General features: G+C 46.8%; 1 protein-coding gene across 1 annotated transcript; it reads right to left on the reverse strand.

Annotated features, from left to right (window-relative positions):
- Positions 1-7,311: 7,311 nt before the first annotated feature.
- On the reverse strand, positions 7,312-17,575 carry LOC149339800 (trypsin-like). Its single transcript, XM_089551000.1, has 6 exons — positions 17,262-17,575; positions 15,040-15,125; positions 11,638-11,741; positions 9,365-9,642; positions 7,817-7,968; positions 7,312-7,485 (listed from the first exon to the last, which is right to left on the reverse strand). Exons 1-6 carry the CDS (start codon positions 17,347-17,349, stop codon positions 7,312-7,314), a joined length of 882 nt encoding a protein of 293 aa, XP_089407126.1. The 5' UTR covers positions 17,350-17,575.
- Positions 17,576-17,885: the final 310 nt, after the last annotated feature.

A 17,885-nucleotide genomic window follows, 5' to 3' on the forward strand; every position in this document is an offset into this window, starting at 1 on the left:
GGAAAGTTTTTAAGAGCACTTCGCTAGTGTTAGACTCAAAACGTAACTGCGACAGCAGAAATATAAATTTATGCAAAAAAATAAAATCACAGCGAAACGTTGCTTTTGTATCGGAATGTGCTATAATGAAATAAGCTTACTGTAAACTGCAATATATGACCAGAAAAGGAGATAGGTGTAAACTAGCACTGAAATTTTCCAGGGTGAGACCGGGCTTTTTCTCCATGTCACCAAATATAGCTAAGCGTCTAAAACAATTTTTGCGTTCAACAGACCCACTTTGCGTGTCTAATGCAAAGAGTGTGTGTATAACAGACACACTCTCAATTTTCTGCTTTAACAGAAAAAAAAAATATTCTTTTAAAAGCTGTTAATGCTTTAAAAAGTGCAGTTTAGAATCTTTCGTTTTGGCATTCTGAAATATAGGAACGTCTTATGAGTGTTGTGTGCTATTGCGAGTTTGTGCCCTATGTTCGTGCATAGGCTATGGTTTGTGTTGTTGAGATCGGCGTCTGCTGGTCTCGCTTGGAGGCTACCAGCACTCACGTTTCTACTGAGTGGCTTCGAGTACCTGCTTTCTACTCAACGACGATTGCTTCAAGGCCTACCGTAATGGACCACGAGGAGGGGGTCCGGTTCTCAGGTTTCAGTCAACGTGCGTTGCTGCATCAGAGTTCTTCCGCCTTCGACTCAAAGGAACGACGGGATAAAGTTTGCACACAAAAGCGCTCAATTTCCTTTGTCGCCTCACGTGCCGAGAGCCGCCGCAGTCAGTCGACATTCGTTATCTTCAGCGATCATGACTATGTCTGAAGACAAAAGTCATGTTTCCGGTGTTTCTCCTCCTGCGTGCCTGCCCCACGAGTCTGGTGTTTGAAGCAGAGGTTTCGACAACGCATGTCGACCACAAGCTGGTCGTGATGACCTTCCGCAGCCTACGCGACCTCAAGAGCATTCTCCTCACTCTAAAGCTGAAACACGTAAGGGGTCCTGTCCACAAGTGAGAGGAAGTGTGAGATTGTGCGCGAGGGTGAACGTTCAGGCCACTCCCTCGTGAGGGAAGCCGTCCTCTACCTAGGGACTTTAGGGAATGAGAGGCCTATACAACTCGGCATTGAGTGCGGCCAAGAGACTCTCCCGTTTGCTCTTTACGCTTGTAAAAATGTAAATAGACCCACTCGTAATCTTTCTTCCATCACCCGACTCAATTCACTCGACGGCTGCAAGCAGCTGCAACTGCGATCCCGAACCCCAATCCGACAGCTCCATGAGATACTTGCCTGAACCCGCAACCTATGAAAAAGTTGTTTCAACGTGCAAGGTGCCGCCTCTCACCACGTACAGGTGCTGCGCTTAAGGATTTTGCGAAGCAAGACATGAATTAGGAAGCGGAAACCTTCCTGCCACAACTCAATGACGGTGGTGTTCATGATTTAATTTCTGAAGTCGAAGCCGCTTTTACATGCAGTGCGCGGCCAATCCGACACCGACATTAAGCATTAAAAGCAAGCGCAATCCTCGACCAGAGCGTTGAGCATAAGTGACGCTTGCGAAGTACTTTGCGCTTCTAAAATACAAGTTCCAAAAGACAAGACTCCTTCGAGAAACACGCAGAGTGGTCACAGTAGCCGGCTGTTGAGGTTTAAATGCACAAAAAAACTTTGTTGCCCCTTTTCACGCAGCCATCCGCGAGGGAGACCAATAATCGGATCAGCGGCCTTTTCGGGCCGAGCGCGTCAGCCTGCTGACGCACCGTCGCGTGACGCGGACGCGACACGGTTGCTTGCGCACCGAGGATCCGCACTCGTCAGAGAGCGAACCGGTCGCTTTTACTCGGTGTAGTGCTGCAAGTGTGAAAGTGAGCGAGGCACGGAATGAAACGCTTCAGGGGACACAGGAAAGCTATGCCGGTGCTGCCGTAGTTGGAAGGGGGCTGGAAAGTCCGCGGACGTATTGCGGCGCAAGTCAATGAGAGGGGCTTCAGCGTCCTTCGGACCAGTTGCGAGCCGCACAGCGATACTGAAAATTACGTGGAAAGTTTGCACGGTATTAAAGTAATCAGTCTCCGTATTTAGGTTCCAACATCACCTTTATGCCGGCGCGTTTCAGTGCACAAAGTGGAGTACAAACTTTGGGCTGCTTAAAACATTTTCGGCAGACGAAATCTGTCATTATACGAGGATTCAGTGTCGTATCTCAGCGCAAAAGTAGAGTTTATTTGAGATTTCTGTTGAGACTAAGTGACTATAAAATTTAAGAGAACGTCAGAGATTCGGGGATTGGCAGTATGAAGCTTGGGAATCATGTTTTTGCTTTCGTTTATTTTTAACTATGTTATTTATTGGCGCCGCAGAATAACCAATCCTGGCGGTGGCATAAGTGCAGCAGGGTGCGCATCTGTTAAATCCAATAGAAGGCCACGAAACAAAATGAAAATGTGGTTTCATTGTTTTTGCCTTAACGTCACAATGGAGGAACCCATATATGTTATAATTTTGTACATTGACCTCGTTTATGCAATAGAGATAGAGCTCACTTGTCGAAGAGTTTAACGGGCACTACTGCATAAGCGAATGCACTAAACTGCGTTATACTGCAGAAACACGCAAAAGTTTGTCCGTTATCAAGCATTCTTGTACATTGCTTAATGCAATAGGAAATGCCAGCAAAAGGCCTAAAAACGGTTTTGCTTGTTCTGTTTCGTGTATTTAGGCGGTTCATTTACTTGCGTAGGTCTACTCAAGCTCTCTGGTTAGATACATGATTTGAAATTTGTGGCCAACAGGCACTGAATCCTCATGGACGTTCGTTAGTAATGTGTGGATCGAAAGGGGGGTAGCGCCGAAGCCATCCACTTGCAAACAGGTTGCTTCTTCAGGCGCCGTACATGTCGTACATTACACCAATAATTGAAATCCTGCCATCCAGAGCCATCTTTTATGTGACTCGATCTGACGGCGGACTCTGCGACACCGGAACCATTTCCATGTCGCCGCATGCCGAATAAACACTGGCATTCATTGCTATCCCTGCTTTCTGCAAAGACTTCGGATGTGATAATAAGGATACAGATAAACAGATGCGAATCACTGAGGAAGCTCTATTGCAAGAATAACTGTGTACACGATTTGGTGTTTAAGCGAGGACCGCCACAGATATTTGAAAAGCCTTTGTGAGGTATACAGATCTTTCAGGCACGGGTGACCCTTTGCGAGAGGCGATGTGACAGCTGGCTAGCCTATAACATGCAGCGGGGTGTTAAACCGGCTCAACAACGCCGGTGTTTCCTGAGCAGCTCGGCCCAACGGCGTCCCTTTTTATGCTCTTAGCGTCTGTTCTGTACTGATTGCTCATTACTTGGTTATTCTGTGCACAATATCTGTGGATTTGGGAGTGATTGCTGAGGAATAAAAAAAAAATTCCAGTGTAATGCCCATTCATAAATGTGATCCAAAGAACAGTCACAAATTACAGGGCGGTTTCATTGACGGGTGTAGTTTCAAAACTCGAGAACAGTTTATGGCGCAGTGATGAAGCATTTGGAACAAAATCCGTTCTGTCCTCAAGCGCAGCACGGTATTAGATCAGATTTCTTTTATACTGTGCGGCTCTTCGGATATAGCCATGCTTTTTTTTTTTTTTCATCATCTGACCTTGTGGTAAGAACAGACCATATGTTCTAAACTTTCAGAAAGGTGCTTCGTTTGGCATCTCATGCCCTGTGACTACTTAAACTGTCGTTTCTTGGCTTTTCTAGATATCTTTTAAGTAACTTGAATGTTAGCAATACAAGGTAGAAAACAATGCATATTTATTTATAGGTCTTCTGTTTTATGACCTCTGCTGTTTTTACTGTAGGCAATGACAATGAACAAGATGTGGCGTGTAAATACGTCTATTTACCGACTGTGTCATGCACCAGTATGTAAAAGATTATTCCGACTGCGGTTTTTCGGGAAATAACTCCAGCAGCACAGAGTAGTGGAGTCTGAAGAAATCCTTTCTCTAACTCAATTAAGCGCCATCTATTCCTATCCGAGTATAGATTTTATTACGTCCGACTGACAGGAGTATCCGCTTATAAATACCGTTAAGTTTATTTTCCTTCCAGTGTCGCCGGAACAGGCAGCTCGATTAGGTTGCATCTAAAGCTTGTAGTACGTTAAATTTCGTCTCACGCAATTTAGAAGTTCGTCGCTAACCCTAAAGAAAATTTGATTAGCTTTTGATACCCAGGATTACAGGATTACTTCAGCAGGAATGTTGATAACATAGAGCACAGTTGAGGACTGTTAAGTACACGTCAAAAACAATTTTGGTCAGAAGGAAGAACTTTATGAAACTTACTATACTGGGAAGATGAAAAGAAACAGATAAATTCATTTGGTTCCCCCACATTTCAAGACAAGTAGAAACGCTCAGGGGTGCGAAATTAGGAAAGTGAAATGCAAGGCAAGCTCATTTAAAAGCGCATACATTCCACCCAAAATGAACGACTTGAATCGATCGCCTGAACAAGCTGTCGGCCACCAGACAGAAACGATGTTCTTTCTTCTGCTACCGATGTGTAAAGGTGTGTGTAGTTGTCCTCTTTTGTGTTTGCTAACGATGTGCATTGTTTTTCTTTCTTCTCTATTGATTTGCACTTTTACTGGCCTGTATCAGTATACATGTATCCTCCTTATGGAAATATTTCTTTCTGGCAACACAGGTATGCAAGAATTAAAGAAACAAACGATGATGGTTGAATGCGTGATTAGTTTTAACCGTAGTGAGCCGGACGGTCAACAAAATTCTACTGGTTAACTTTTAAATGTTAGAGTTAGAAGCATAGCTGTCATATGAGGCTTGTAGCTGGCCGTTAATAATAGCCTTATCAGTTTTGATAATCTTCTAAAACGCGGATTGTGCTCATCGCTTCGTCGCAACGAATTCTGACTGACACATGAATACCGCGTCACGTATCATGAGACCGGCTTGCTGCTCCAGTCTTGCGACCCGCGTGGTAGAGAGCAGGAAGATGTACCTGCACTGCCTAGCTGCATTTGCTTGTATATGTGGCTGCGTACGCTGAACGGCAGACGTTTGAGTTTGCCGCCGCAGCGTCTAGCACAGCTGCGTTTTCTAAATGCTAAAAAACTTATATGAACGTTACTAACGGCCAGACAGAAATCTTGAACTGCTGCCAGGCGCTTAACAATAATATTTGGAACGTTAACTATGAAATTTTCGTTAACCAGACCGACTTGTTTCCTGTGGCCCCTCACCGCTAGGACTAATGTGCCACGAACTCCATTTGTGTATCTAAAAAAACTTGAATTGAAACATTACTGGTGAAATTCGCTGAAACACGCTATACAGACGTCGAGACAGAGCACTCCCGTCCTCGCAGCTCATGCGGTGTTTTGATGCCACGGGAGCTTCCAGTGCCTTGTGGCCGAGGAAGGCGGGTATGAATTCTCGTGGCGCGAAGGTAGCGCTCTGAAAATGCGCGTTCGCCTCTCTGATTAGATTACGCGGCCCGTATAGCTCTGGCTCTGATGCACGCGGGTGTGGTAAAGTGGAATACAGCCGGGAACGAGATGTGCTACGAGAAATTTTGAGGAAATTGAACCGTGCTTTGTGTGGGTGCGTCCTGCCTTGCAGTGGCATCCAAACATCCTTACCACTGAGGCACACGGCGAGTGGTGCTTTGCAGGCAAAGAGCCCCTTGTTAGCTTATGCGAGCATCTGGGACGGCGAGCGTTGGATTACGGGCCCGCATCATCGCACTTTTTTAAACTGCACGCATGATGCGAAATTATGTGAGTTACTCTGAATACCTTCAGCTTTATATTCCTTTGATCCATGCATGAAACTTAATGGTGAGGGCGACCACCTTCCAGATCTTTCCATGTGAGAAATTTTCTATATTATAATTCCATTGACCCCTTTTTTTCTGCCAAATAAACCGAAGTAAAATGCATTGCACACAAGAAACCGCCTAAAGAGGATTATTTTGTGCCTACAACAAAATTGTCGCATGTGGTGATGCGAAGAAATCAACTGCTATATCAATGTCGTAGCCGTGCGCCCAAGCTGCATCACCTTAATTCTAATCCCAGCGACATCGATCCCGGGATTGCCATGACATCTTTCAACGATGAGAATTTCCAGGCTTCCCCCTCCTTGAAATCCATTTCCATGACGACTCCGCGAGAGTTCCATTCCCACGATGATTTCTATACCTTGCTATGCCATACATAGATCCCTTGGCTGCTATGACATATTTTAGCGATTAGGATGGCCAGATTTTTCTAACCCCTCGGTACAAAGAAGTGAAATCATGTAGTAGCTGCACTGAGCCAACCACTTCAAACGCCATTCTAGCAGGCACTCGAAATTCCATGCAGGACATGCCAAAGTGATAAAATTATGATTGCCAGGCAAGTGACGTTAGAGTTTAGGGCCTCGGGACATCACGGGCAGCGACGTTCCACCGATCAAATTCCCGTTTGCTATTAGGCGTCTTCAAGCTAACGAAACCCTAGTCCTCGCACTGATTCACGGTTCTCTCAGTGAGTTGCCTCTGAGTAAGACTCATCAGCGTTCATCAAGTGGTAATGATGCAGGGTTAGTCGTGCGGGTAATGAAACCGTCGATTCCAAGACTACCCATCTCCCGAATGAGGTGTGCGACCGTCCCGTTCAGAGTAGTCTTTTAGGCGCTAACATGATTCGTTTTCACGGTTGATTTGATTATGTAGAAAAGTGAACAAAATTCTGAATGATGGTAATGGGAGGCAGGGTCACTTCGAAACAAGCAGTACAGTACAACATGGACGTAAAGATGCAAGACCAATATACGGCTTCCACTAATTTCATGGTAACCTGTTGCGCACTTCCTCTGCAAGTGAAGCATTCCATTATTTGTTTTTAAGTTCTTGTGTCGTTTAGGCTTCATGTCGAGGTCAGTAACATATACATAGTTCTTTTTCTAAATGTTATGCCAGCTTTATCGAAATACTACTTTCCAGCCATCGAGGAACAGGCCGTTTCAGAAACACGACGTATACGTGACACTAGTTGACGTGACACTAGTTGACGTTGATGTGTTTGCATTCACCAATATTATTTCCGTGAACGCAAAACACGTACCATGTTGAACGCCAGCAGGCGTATTCAGAATCTCGCTTTTTTATGACTTTGAGCGAGCAAATCTGTTACTTGAGCAAAGTTAATCGTGGGGAAACGGCCATAACAGTCAGGACCGAGTGCGACTGAATGATAGGGCAGGTGTGACTCACTTGAACCAATAAGGCGGTCGTGGTCATCATCTGCCGACCACTCCCCCCGTGGTCTGGGATATCCAGTCGAGGTACTCGGTGACCCTGGTGTACACGTCCGGGTAGTCGCGGTGGGCGCAGCCTGAGCCGAAGGACACCAGACCGGCAAGCACCCAGGTTCCGTCGGCACGCTTGCACTGGAATGGGCCTCCGGAGTCGCCCTGCGAGAGCCCAAATAGTCGTAAATTAATCCAGAGCCCTCCACTGCGGAGTTCCTGATAGTTTACTGGCAGCCTCGCGATGTCAAACGCCACGAACCACAAGCTATACCATTCTTAGGACTTATAAGTGCACTGTTTACTCCCATAACCCTCCGGGACGAACAGAACGGTTCCTAATACCGTAGCTGTCTATAATTCTGAATCCTGGACAAACAGCGAATCGCAGGTTTGGTGGGGATTTTTTGTGCTGTTGACGCTAATGTGTATCGCTGGCACTTAGGCCAGGACCAGGTCGCAGATCCGAGGCGTGCTCTGAGGGGTGGTCACTCACGTAGCAGGAGCCGCGGCCGCCTTCCAGGGCGCCGGCGCACAAGTGCCAGTTGCGGATGTTTATGCGGAATCTGCGGGCGTAGGGGGCGTAGCACACGTTGTTGTTGTACACGGGCACGCTGACCTCGCGCAGCACCGACGACGGAGCTCCACCTGCAGGGAAAGCGCAGCGTTGTCTGGTAAGCCCACATCACTTAGTAAATAGGTAATCAGTCAGCGATCGTGCACTGACCACTTTTTCTCTCTATTTAGCCATTCGGTGTTCCTTTTCGCGCCATCCACCTCGCTCGAATGGGCAGCAAGCGTTGATTCTGTTTAAATGCCTCGTTCTAGTAAATAAAACTATTGTACCTATCGAAGAGAAGTGATATCGCAACGAACCCGACGTCTCTGATCGGTTCTTCACCGAAACGTTACTATGGCAACAGTGGCCGTGAAGAAAAAGCCCGCATTCTTGGGAACGGAATGACGGGCACAAGGGTGAAGGAGGGAACAGCACGCTTAAGGACGCGCGCATATCAAAGTCACTCAATAAGCGGAGCGGCAGGCACTATACGCGTAGCCCCGTTCAATATATCGCTTTCATGTTTTTCTTGTAATCCACGCAGAACTTCATTGTCCCGGTCTCCCACACCCCTTCACAGTACCGTCTTGAAGGCCCACCTCAGCCAGGCCGAACAAGATTTCTTGACCACAGGACTCCCTATTTTGGAGATAGCCCATTTCCTTGCCTTGCTGGAGAGGACGTGAACTCGACAGTTTTTAGCATTGTCTCAAAATGAAGTCGGTACATATTAGTGCGCTAACACTGAGCACGCCCCCCCCCCCCCCCCCCCCGCAGCGCGAACATGTAAGCTTCAGTGGCCACTACATTAGACCACTAAGCCTTCACCACATTTTTGAATTTATTGCCTTTGTTTCGGAAAAGAAACAACATACTACACGAATCAGAAGCATGAGCATGTCCCAGACGAGCATCCCATATATTTAACTGCCACACTCTAGTTCTAGCTGTCATTTGTATGTCGTCGTCTTCATAAACTTCCATCCGTGCGCAACGGATTCGAGCTCCGAAACCGAAGTGAAAACCGAAGGGCTAGTGCACCTAATTCGCATTTGGCCCGACCACGCTAAATCGTCCGTAATTTTTTTCATTCAGAGAGAGCCCCGCATACAACACCAGTAGCAATAAAGTAATCATTGCGAGCACGACGTTAGCTGGCGCTGGCACTTATACGATATCGTAAATTTATGATCGTCTGGTTTTCATCGATTGATTTTTATACCGATGGGTTAGTCTAAATAAGCGAAAGATTGCTGTATAAGAGAAAAATTTGCTCTGTTTTGCTTCATTTCTGCGCTTGTTGGTTCCTTTAATTTATCAGCATGCGTGTCGAGCAAGTCATTCCGCCAGTGTTCTCCAAGGAAGCCGCGTGAGAAGTCGGCAAAAATGGGTCGCCTCCTTGTCGTCACTGCGCATGACTCAGCTCTATGATGTCACTCTGCAGTTATTGGTCATATGATCGTGCGAATAGTGTCGCAGTCTCACCCCCGGACGTGGTAGCGCCCCAGCCCGTGGAGACGCAGTTCTGTCCCTCGAAGTTCTCGTCTCGGTGCGGCAGGCAGACGGGTCGAACTCGGCGGCTGAGCCGCACCCGCTTGGCCAGCTTGATGAGCGCAATGTCGTTGTTGTAGCCTTGGTAGCCGTGGTACTTGAAGATCTGCCGCGCGTTCACTTGGATCTCCTCTCCCTCGAGCACGTTCTGGTCGTGCTCTCCGACGCGAACCTTGATGGTGCTCGCCGGCTGTATCACGGTGCCCTGCTGCCTGCGAAACAAAGGAACCGCAAATTCCGCTATACAAGCTGCCTCCGACCTCTAGGTTTCGCCAGTGCTAGCGCGGTCAGTCTGTACAGCTCTCTTATTCGGCCGCAAGGTACAGACCTATCCTAAAGCTAATTGTGGCAGCTTGACAACTATGGAGTGCCGAAACGACAAGCTCTCAGAGGCATCTCATTAAACTTTGCCGGGTGTTTCACCGAAGGTAGCCATTAATTTTTAAATACATGGTTTTTGAGCTATAAAGGAAGCAAGCGTATAGGTGATTGACGTAACTAGTGAGCTGGAGCATTCATTTCCAATAGTTAACATTTCACCAATAACTGCTGATGCCTGAGTGAAATTAAATATCTGCAGCTTGCAGCCATTATTGGCCATGTCAGTTTATTTTTAATTTCGAAAATGGGATTACAGTCGCCGAGATACAGAGTCCGTTTCAATCAATCAATCAATCAATCAATCAATCAATCAATCAATCAATCAATCAATCAATCAATCAATCAATCAATCAATCAATCAATCAATGAGTTAGTCGATCAGACAGTAAATAAATAAATAATTCAATCAATCAATCAACCAATCAATCAATCAATCAGTTAGTCAGTCACTCAGTCAATAAATCAATCAATAAATAAAAAATTCATGGGGCACTTTGGCTCTCTAAAGTGCTGCAAGGCGAAAGCATTTCCTGGCCACTGTTTCTTTTTTCATATTTTGTTTTTTGTTTATTTTTGCTCCTTTTCTTAATTTTATTGCTTTTTATTTTCCCATCTTATTCTTATTTTGTTTATATTTTTGTTTATTTTCATATTTTTATTTTTTATTTTCCTTTTCTTGACTTTAATTACTCCTATTTTATTTATGAAGCACATGCATCCACTAGATGCGCCTTTATTCATGCTGGAACCTTGAGCCTTCTTAAGCAGTGACGCCGAAAGGCGGACGAATCTGCCGACGCGTCTGTCGACACTTCTGCCGACGCGTCTGCTAACGACAGTATGAGGCATTAAAGGCTTTCGACTTAATAAATAAATAAATAAATAAATAAATAAATAAATAAATAAATAAAGCAGCAAGTCGAGCATGTATCCATACATTTCTCCGACCACAAAGCTTCCTTCATGACAATAAAGAACTGTTAGTGGAGTGTTTCTTGACGAAGAAAAATTTATAAAAAATAACAAGTTGTCTCTAATTGTACATGCATGTCTTGCTCGAATTATTTGCCTCAATCTATCAAAAATCTGAAACAGTTGATGAGCTGCGCTCAAATTTCGCATTAGGAAGTAACGTAATCGTCGGCAATTTTTTGCTGTTCACGTTTTTTCTATCGCCAAAAGCGTTCCCCTTTGTTTTTCTGGTTTTTTATGGCAGTCTTAACTGTTTGAGGCGGTCGATGTAAACACTTTAAACGAAAGATTTCGCTTCATATTACAATAATTGACCATTGCCTTCAATATTTCCGTAGCAGTGTCTTAAAATTTTCCAATTTTCAAAATTTTTGACTGAGGAAGCTGGACATGGAAGGTGCCATGACACGTACGCCACAAGATGACGTGCACCCGGAGTCTCTTCATGCGGTGTCGGTAGCTTGAATTCTGCTTTTTGTTATCACGCTCGACACCACGTGTTGGTCGCCTACACGGTACCACGATTAGCTCTGCAGGCTTTACAAGAGACACCTTTCTGTCAGGTTTCCCCGAGAGGTTTGGTATACAAGAGCAGGTATAGAGCACGCGATGGCTTTCTTCTGGGCTTTGCTTTGTGCCTCTTTATGCCGCTGCTTTCCACTATCTCGGAAGCCAAGGAAATCTCGTCCTTACAACTCCGAAACTTCCACGGGTGTCACAAGCGCTCCACTTAGTGGTTTAGAAGCAAACCCCTTGGACTCTTTACTTTTGACGAAGGCTGCATGTTGTCAAAAGAGGAAAGAAGGGCGTGCGATGATTTTCCGCGGCAGGATACAAATGAAGCGTGTACTCACGTGACTACACAGTGAGCCGCCGTGGCCACCCACTGGTCGCTGATGAGCCCGCCGCCGCAGAAGTGACGCGTCCTGCCGTCCCGGCCTGCCTTACGGAGGGACACCTGCAGCGGAGGTCTGAGGTCAGCTTCGCGTTAAACCAGTGCTCCCGCGGGGCGTCTAGACGAACAGCTCGCTCCCACTAATTCATTAAAAAGAGCGCGGAATTCAAAATTTGACTTCTGACAACTTTGAAGCGCGTAAACAAAATTTATGAGATGGCTCACGCCACTAGTTGCCACCACAACATAACTTAACATGAGGCTCATAAAAAACTACGCCTCCGCGCTGTGAGATTTTCGCGCAGGAGAGAAGAGGTATGAATGATCTATTTTATGGATGGCTGTCGGAGGTACTTTATGAGCCAAAAGGGAGGGGGAACGCCATACGCATTTGCCGCAGTGCCACATCAGGCATTTTTTTTTTTTGCTCTATAATCGTTAAGAACCAGGGTCGTCTTTCGTTGGAAGTCATTCGTAATTAGGGCAAATTTTACAAAAATGGAGCATATAGGTGTTTTTTTTTAATTTGTCGCAATGCATAAAATAATTTTTTTCCAACTCTAGTTTACCGAATGGAGATATGTAGTTGCTTCAAGAGATATAGATTATTTCCCTGAGCCCTTTTAACTGAAGACCACATGGCAGCGTTAATTGGAAATAAACTGAAGGGTGGACTCCGCGGCAATCAGCATATAGCCACTTCGAAATTAAAAGGGGGGGGGGGGGGGGGAGGGGGGGGGGGGGGAGAATAGTACCATTGGAATGTACCGCTAAAGGAGACAACTCTGAATGCGTTTCACCTGACTATGAAAAGGCACATCGGTCTTACTCTCTGAATTCCAGACATCGCCAGTATGTCCCGATGGTAATAGTGAGGCTGCACAGTCATTCGAGAAAGCTGTGCGGCAAAGCACACAAAAGATCAGCAGGGGCAGCTCGAATGGCAGCGAACGGGTAGTTATATGGGGCTAACAAAAGCCCGCTTTCACCTAGTGGCCATCATTTAGATCGCTTAAACAGAAAAGAAAGGCTGTAAAAAGCAAATGACAAGTCAAACGAGGGTTTCGCAAACTGGCAGCATCTGAATAATTACACTTTGAGCACTCCCCACATTAAGCTCCGGTAAATGCTTTGCACCAAACTACCCACCCATTGCAACGCTTAGAAGAAAAAAAGAGAGAGAAGAGAGTAGTGGAGAATAAGGAAGTAAAAAAAAGAACAGTTCACGCCAAAATTAAGTGCGCCTGTGGGCTTCCACTACGCAACGTATCCACGACATTAGGCCAGATGGAGCGGTGTGCGAATAAAAATTAGTCTGCTTGAGCAGGTATCATGGGCATCTGGGAGCATAAGAAAAAGTAAAAAAAAAAGTAAGCACGCGGGAATTAACCTGATTACGAACTACGCGGCGAACTTCATGCTTGCAAGGCGACAACAAAGACGGGCACTGACTGGCCTTTGCACTTGTATGTGAACAATACACCCTGCGAAGCAGTACGTAACAACGCTAAGCGCACTATGTGCTCCACTCTGGCGATATTTCAGTGTTATCGTTCTTTTGCATAGGTGCCATAATGCTATCATAAGCCTGAGCTCCAGTCATAAAGTTTCTTGCTGCTAAAATGGAGGCTTTCAATAAGCTTTCTTTTTTAACCGAAGATCTTTATAGCCTGCCTGAACCCGCGGCTGAAGTTCTCTTGTAGTAGCATTTGAAATGGTGACGTAATAGCCAATTAAAAACATGGTGGCTGGGAGGCTTCTTCACAGCGCGCAGTGCCGGGTGTTGGCGGAAGGAGAAGGGGTACATGGTGACGTCATCTGTGGTGGCGGTACATTTTGAAGGCCAAAGCGCTAGCTATTAAGTAATACAACTGACTTCTCCAATAGCAAATATCGCGTAGCGCTGTTAGAGTATCCGACGACTCAATTGAGTGTGGGCGAAGGCAACGGAAAACTGAAATCTCAGCATACGTGACGTCATTAGCGAGTTTCTTCGAAAGTGTCGCGGAAAATTCAAGATTAATTCGGGGATTATGTTACAATTTTAAGTGCTAGCGCAAATTTACTTGGCATCATACACTATAATACTTGGATCTCGTCGAATACTAAGAAAATATTTTCAGCTTTCCTTTACCTTCTGTAATATTTGCTTGCCTTTTTTCCTTATAGCGACACTGCTTGCACTTGCGTTCAGTTTTTTGTATCGTTACGGCTTGTTAGTGTGGCTAAGCTGCTAATTCTCTAAAGTCCGCGGTGATTAGCGAAGGTCAAAAAAATAGGGCACCAAAATAGTACGTTAATTCTCGTGGTCGCTACTACTGACTGACACATCAAGATTTTTGTCGCCTTTTCTGCTTGCAGGCGCTCGCGATCGCTAATTGTATTTCGGCAAGGCACGTCGTGCGACAGGGCTCGTATATTTTCGTTCCTCCAGGAATCGTTTGAGCCACAAAGGCGTGACCGAAAGGCCAGGAAGAGAGACACCCGATGTGAGAGGTTTAGCGACTCCGGTCGTAAAAACAAGAACAAGCGCGTGTCGCTGATAGCAGCAGCTAATGAATGCAAATGGCCTGTCTCTTGCCTTGGCTCGACATCTCTCGTTTCGTTGTACGCCACTCCGAGGTCGTATTTAGGCAGCATCTGCGTTTAACGGCTCCAGGATTCCCTCTAATGAATCACTCATGGTGCAGTGTTCTGGGGTTGTCGCGTACACAATACCTCTGCCACTTATTGATATTGTTCGGGTACGGGCGTAGCCTCCTGCTGAACTTGACGGCTTCGGAATCGCTTTGCCTTAGCTGGTCCTGAACTATTTGGGCCAGAGAACACCTTCCGCACGTGCAACAAGGTTCTAACTTCCGTACATAGTTGTGGCTGCGTATAGACAATGGTCTAAGCGAACATGTAGCTCGCAAGCATCCAAAGAAAGGCAGGTTTTCTTGCTCATTGCATTTCGTGCGGCTAGCCGGCTGCCTAAGAGGCAAGATTAGACGCGACCGTGTGAAAGTTTAGCGTGATCTTGGCACACCACTTTTTACTTTCCAATGTTGATCCGCTGTCAAAAGTTCCGACATTTTTGGCTTTGTGAGAACCATAGAACAACTTATACTCCACACACGAAATACCAGCCGTGCGCGCAATGAAGACTGTGGTAAGCGACAAGGACAGTCGTCATGACTATGAAGAGCTGCAGTGTCTAGGAGCTCCAACGCATTTCCATAGTGCACTCCAGAAAATGTTCAGACTGCTTTTAATATGACCGTGCCTTAGTTTTGACCAAGAGGGCGCGTTGCACATTGCGCACTGTGTTAATGGGTTCATCATCAGCAATGAGGAGGTAGCGGGATCGACGCTGCCTTACCTGCCACGGCCACTCCCCGGCATCCGCGGGCTGGCCGCCGACTATGCGCTCGATGTTCTTCTCATTCAGAAAGCTCACCCCGCAGGCTGCGTGAAATAATGAAACCGGATGACGTTACACCGTCTTTCGCTCTTTAGAGCAAGTAACAAATTTTTACGGCTCTTTACATGGTTGGTGTACCATCAGTGTTCTTCCTGTGAGAAAATAGCACACTTTTTATGGGCATTTTTTCAAGACGTTACAAATATATTTTAAGCTCGCAAAGTACGCAAAACGCTTTGCATAGTTTTAAGATATATAAGCCCAGACTTGCGGCCAGATAATTCTGATACCGCACAGGAGCGTTTCTAGCTTACAGAGACCGCCGTGAACGTGAGGCAATGGGAACATCTGGAGATACTTTACACTGATTATTTGGATCAGTCCTTGTGAAAGATCCAAGCTTGGCCTTTGCGGCCGGCCAATTCGATCAGCACAAATTCCCGTTATGAGCGTGGTAACATTGCAGGGCCTTGGGAGCAAGCAGTGAGCTGTCTTGTCCCATTACGAGTCTAGCAGCTCTCAACAGGAACACACAGTCTCCACCAAGTCGACGAAGCATTTTAAGCACTTCAGAACGCATTAACGCATTGCAAGGCAAGCGGAATGCGAGGAACGAGCTCCACTAATTGCGAAAGAACGCGCAAAAGGGGACGACGGCAGTAGAACTCGATTTCGCGTCTCATTATGCCATTACAGCGAGCCGTAATGCGGGGAAGTCAGCGCTTATAATTCTCGCGAACTAATTTTTCTCCGTCACCGCGCTACAATTACGTGCCGACTTCGAGGCTTTGTACACTCGGAATGTGCGCTTTCACGAATGGACGGAGTGTGTAACCGCCATACTGCGTTTCCCAAAGAAGCTTGGAAATCTAATAGACCTAATTTATGCGACCTGTTTGCGGCTGAGCAGATATCACAAGCATGTAACTGCGTAAAATAAAAATGTACCTACTTTACCACTTGGATATGCGTGCTTTGCATGGCGCCGTGTTTAAATGTGGGCATGGAAAGGCAAAGGAGACAAATTTCTGCACCGCACCGCATGGAATTGTACTTTGTGGGCTCTCTATGCGTCGGTCCGGGGTGCCTCATCTCGCCATTTTGAGGTTTCCCTAGAGCGAGGACCCCAGCGCCATACACTTCTGTACCGAAATCAATATTTCACAACATGCTGAAAAATAAGTTCGTTTAATCTTATCTACCACTGATAACGCGTAGTGCATTCTTTAGTTGGAAATATAAAGACTAAGATGGTTACTCCGCCACTGCTAGCACTCAGGCCATAGCGAGCCTGTAACTTTGGTCGTTAATGTCTTCAACTGTACATAACATTGTATCGAAACTGAGATGAAGAATGGAAGGAGAGGGACTGTATCTATTTGTTTCGGCTTTCACTCACGAGAAGTGCTGGCAGCATATAGTCTTCCTGCAGATCGAAGAGGGAACAAAAGTTGAAGCCAAATGCTTGAGTAATAACTGAGCGAGACTTGCTCACCTAGGGAAGCATCATACAGATTCGCGCATACAGCGCAAATATTCTGGATCAAATTGCTTTCCGATGAACAAACACTCCAATGTCCTATCTTTTGGCCTAGACAAGATGGCGACGTTTACAAAGGAACGGTTCTGTAACGCTTCAACGCGCGCCAGCTTTCCATGATAATTCAGATTAGTACAACTGCACGATACTTTTAACAGTAGTCCAAGTTCATAACTGCATAACAGGTCTGCTTCCCACAATGTAACAGAGCGACGTTGTTGGGAGCCATCAACGCGCCTGTGCCAATTTGTACCATCTTCACGGCGAGCCCATCGCCACCACGACTTGGCCAAGCAGACTGCAAATCGCCGGCCGTCGCTTTCAACGGCGGCACCAACGTTCAGCAAATCTGGCCGCAAGCACCCGGAACGGCATGTTATAAATGCTCGGTGCGTTCACTGGAACTACACACCCGTGCAGGCGCGCATCCTGATGAACTGAATTACGCCGACTCTCCGCCGACTGAGTGGGGCGCGGCACCGGATGCTACGCATTCATCGCGCGCGATAATGGCAGCGTAGCCCCGAAAATAATCTACTCAGAATGCACGTCCTAAGCTTCCATTAGGGAGCGAACGGGGTGAAGACAGGGGTGGGGTCGGCCCGGCATGCTGTTGAAAATCAGTCCGCGGCGTGCTCACTGTGCGGCGACTGCGCCCGTGCCAGCAGGAGAAGCCGGGCCGCGGCCAGCAGCAGGAGCGTCAGCGGTGTCAGCCCACTGGAAGCCATGTCTGGAGGAGCGCCCGGACTGCGCGGGGACGCCGATTTATAGCCGCAGGTTCGTCGTCCTTTTCGCGGCTCAGAACCGGTGCATCGAGTCACCCTCGCCCAGTCTGCCACTCACGGGTCATGTTTTTTTGCCCCCGCGAGTGTTGACCCGGGCGGGCATCCGATAAGGGATGCCCCCGTCTTGGCAGTGCGAGCGGTGGGCTCTTTGTTGAAAGGTTGCTTCCGATTGCAAGACGCGCCCGGACGTGCCGCTCACCGACGGGGCGATCTTTCGGCACGAGCTTGACCGCCCCGACCCACCAGCCAGCTGAGAGGGCTGCCAGGTTCGAAACGTCCCTCTGCCCCAGGTAGACGTTATCTAATCTTTACAGCCGTCCGGGGTGCTGGTGACGCTCAAGGCCCTCAGCGTCACCCCACTTGCCCTCAAGAAGAACTTCTGGCTCGATTCTTTGGAAGAGCTTGTTTACTGCTTTGCATTAGGACTGTGCGCGAATGCGCCTTTTTGCTGCTGACTATGTATACGGATGGTCTTCTTG

This window comes from Amblyomma mixtum, chromosome 6, assembly GCF_055824585.1.
Source record: "Amblyomma mixtum isolate Tamu chromosome 6, ASM5582458v1, whole genome shotgun sequence".
NCBI lineage: Eukaryota > Metazoa > Arthropoda > Arachnida > Ixodida > Ixodidae > Amblyomma > Amblyomma mixtum.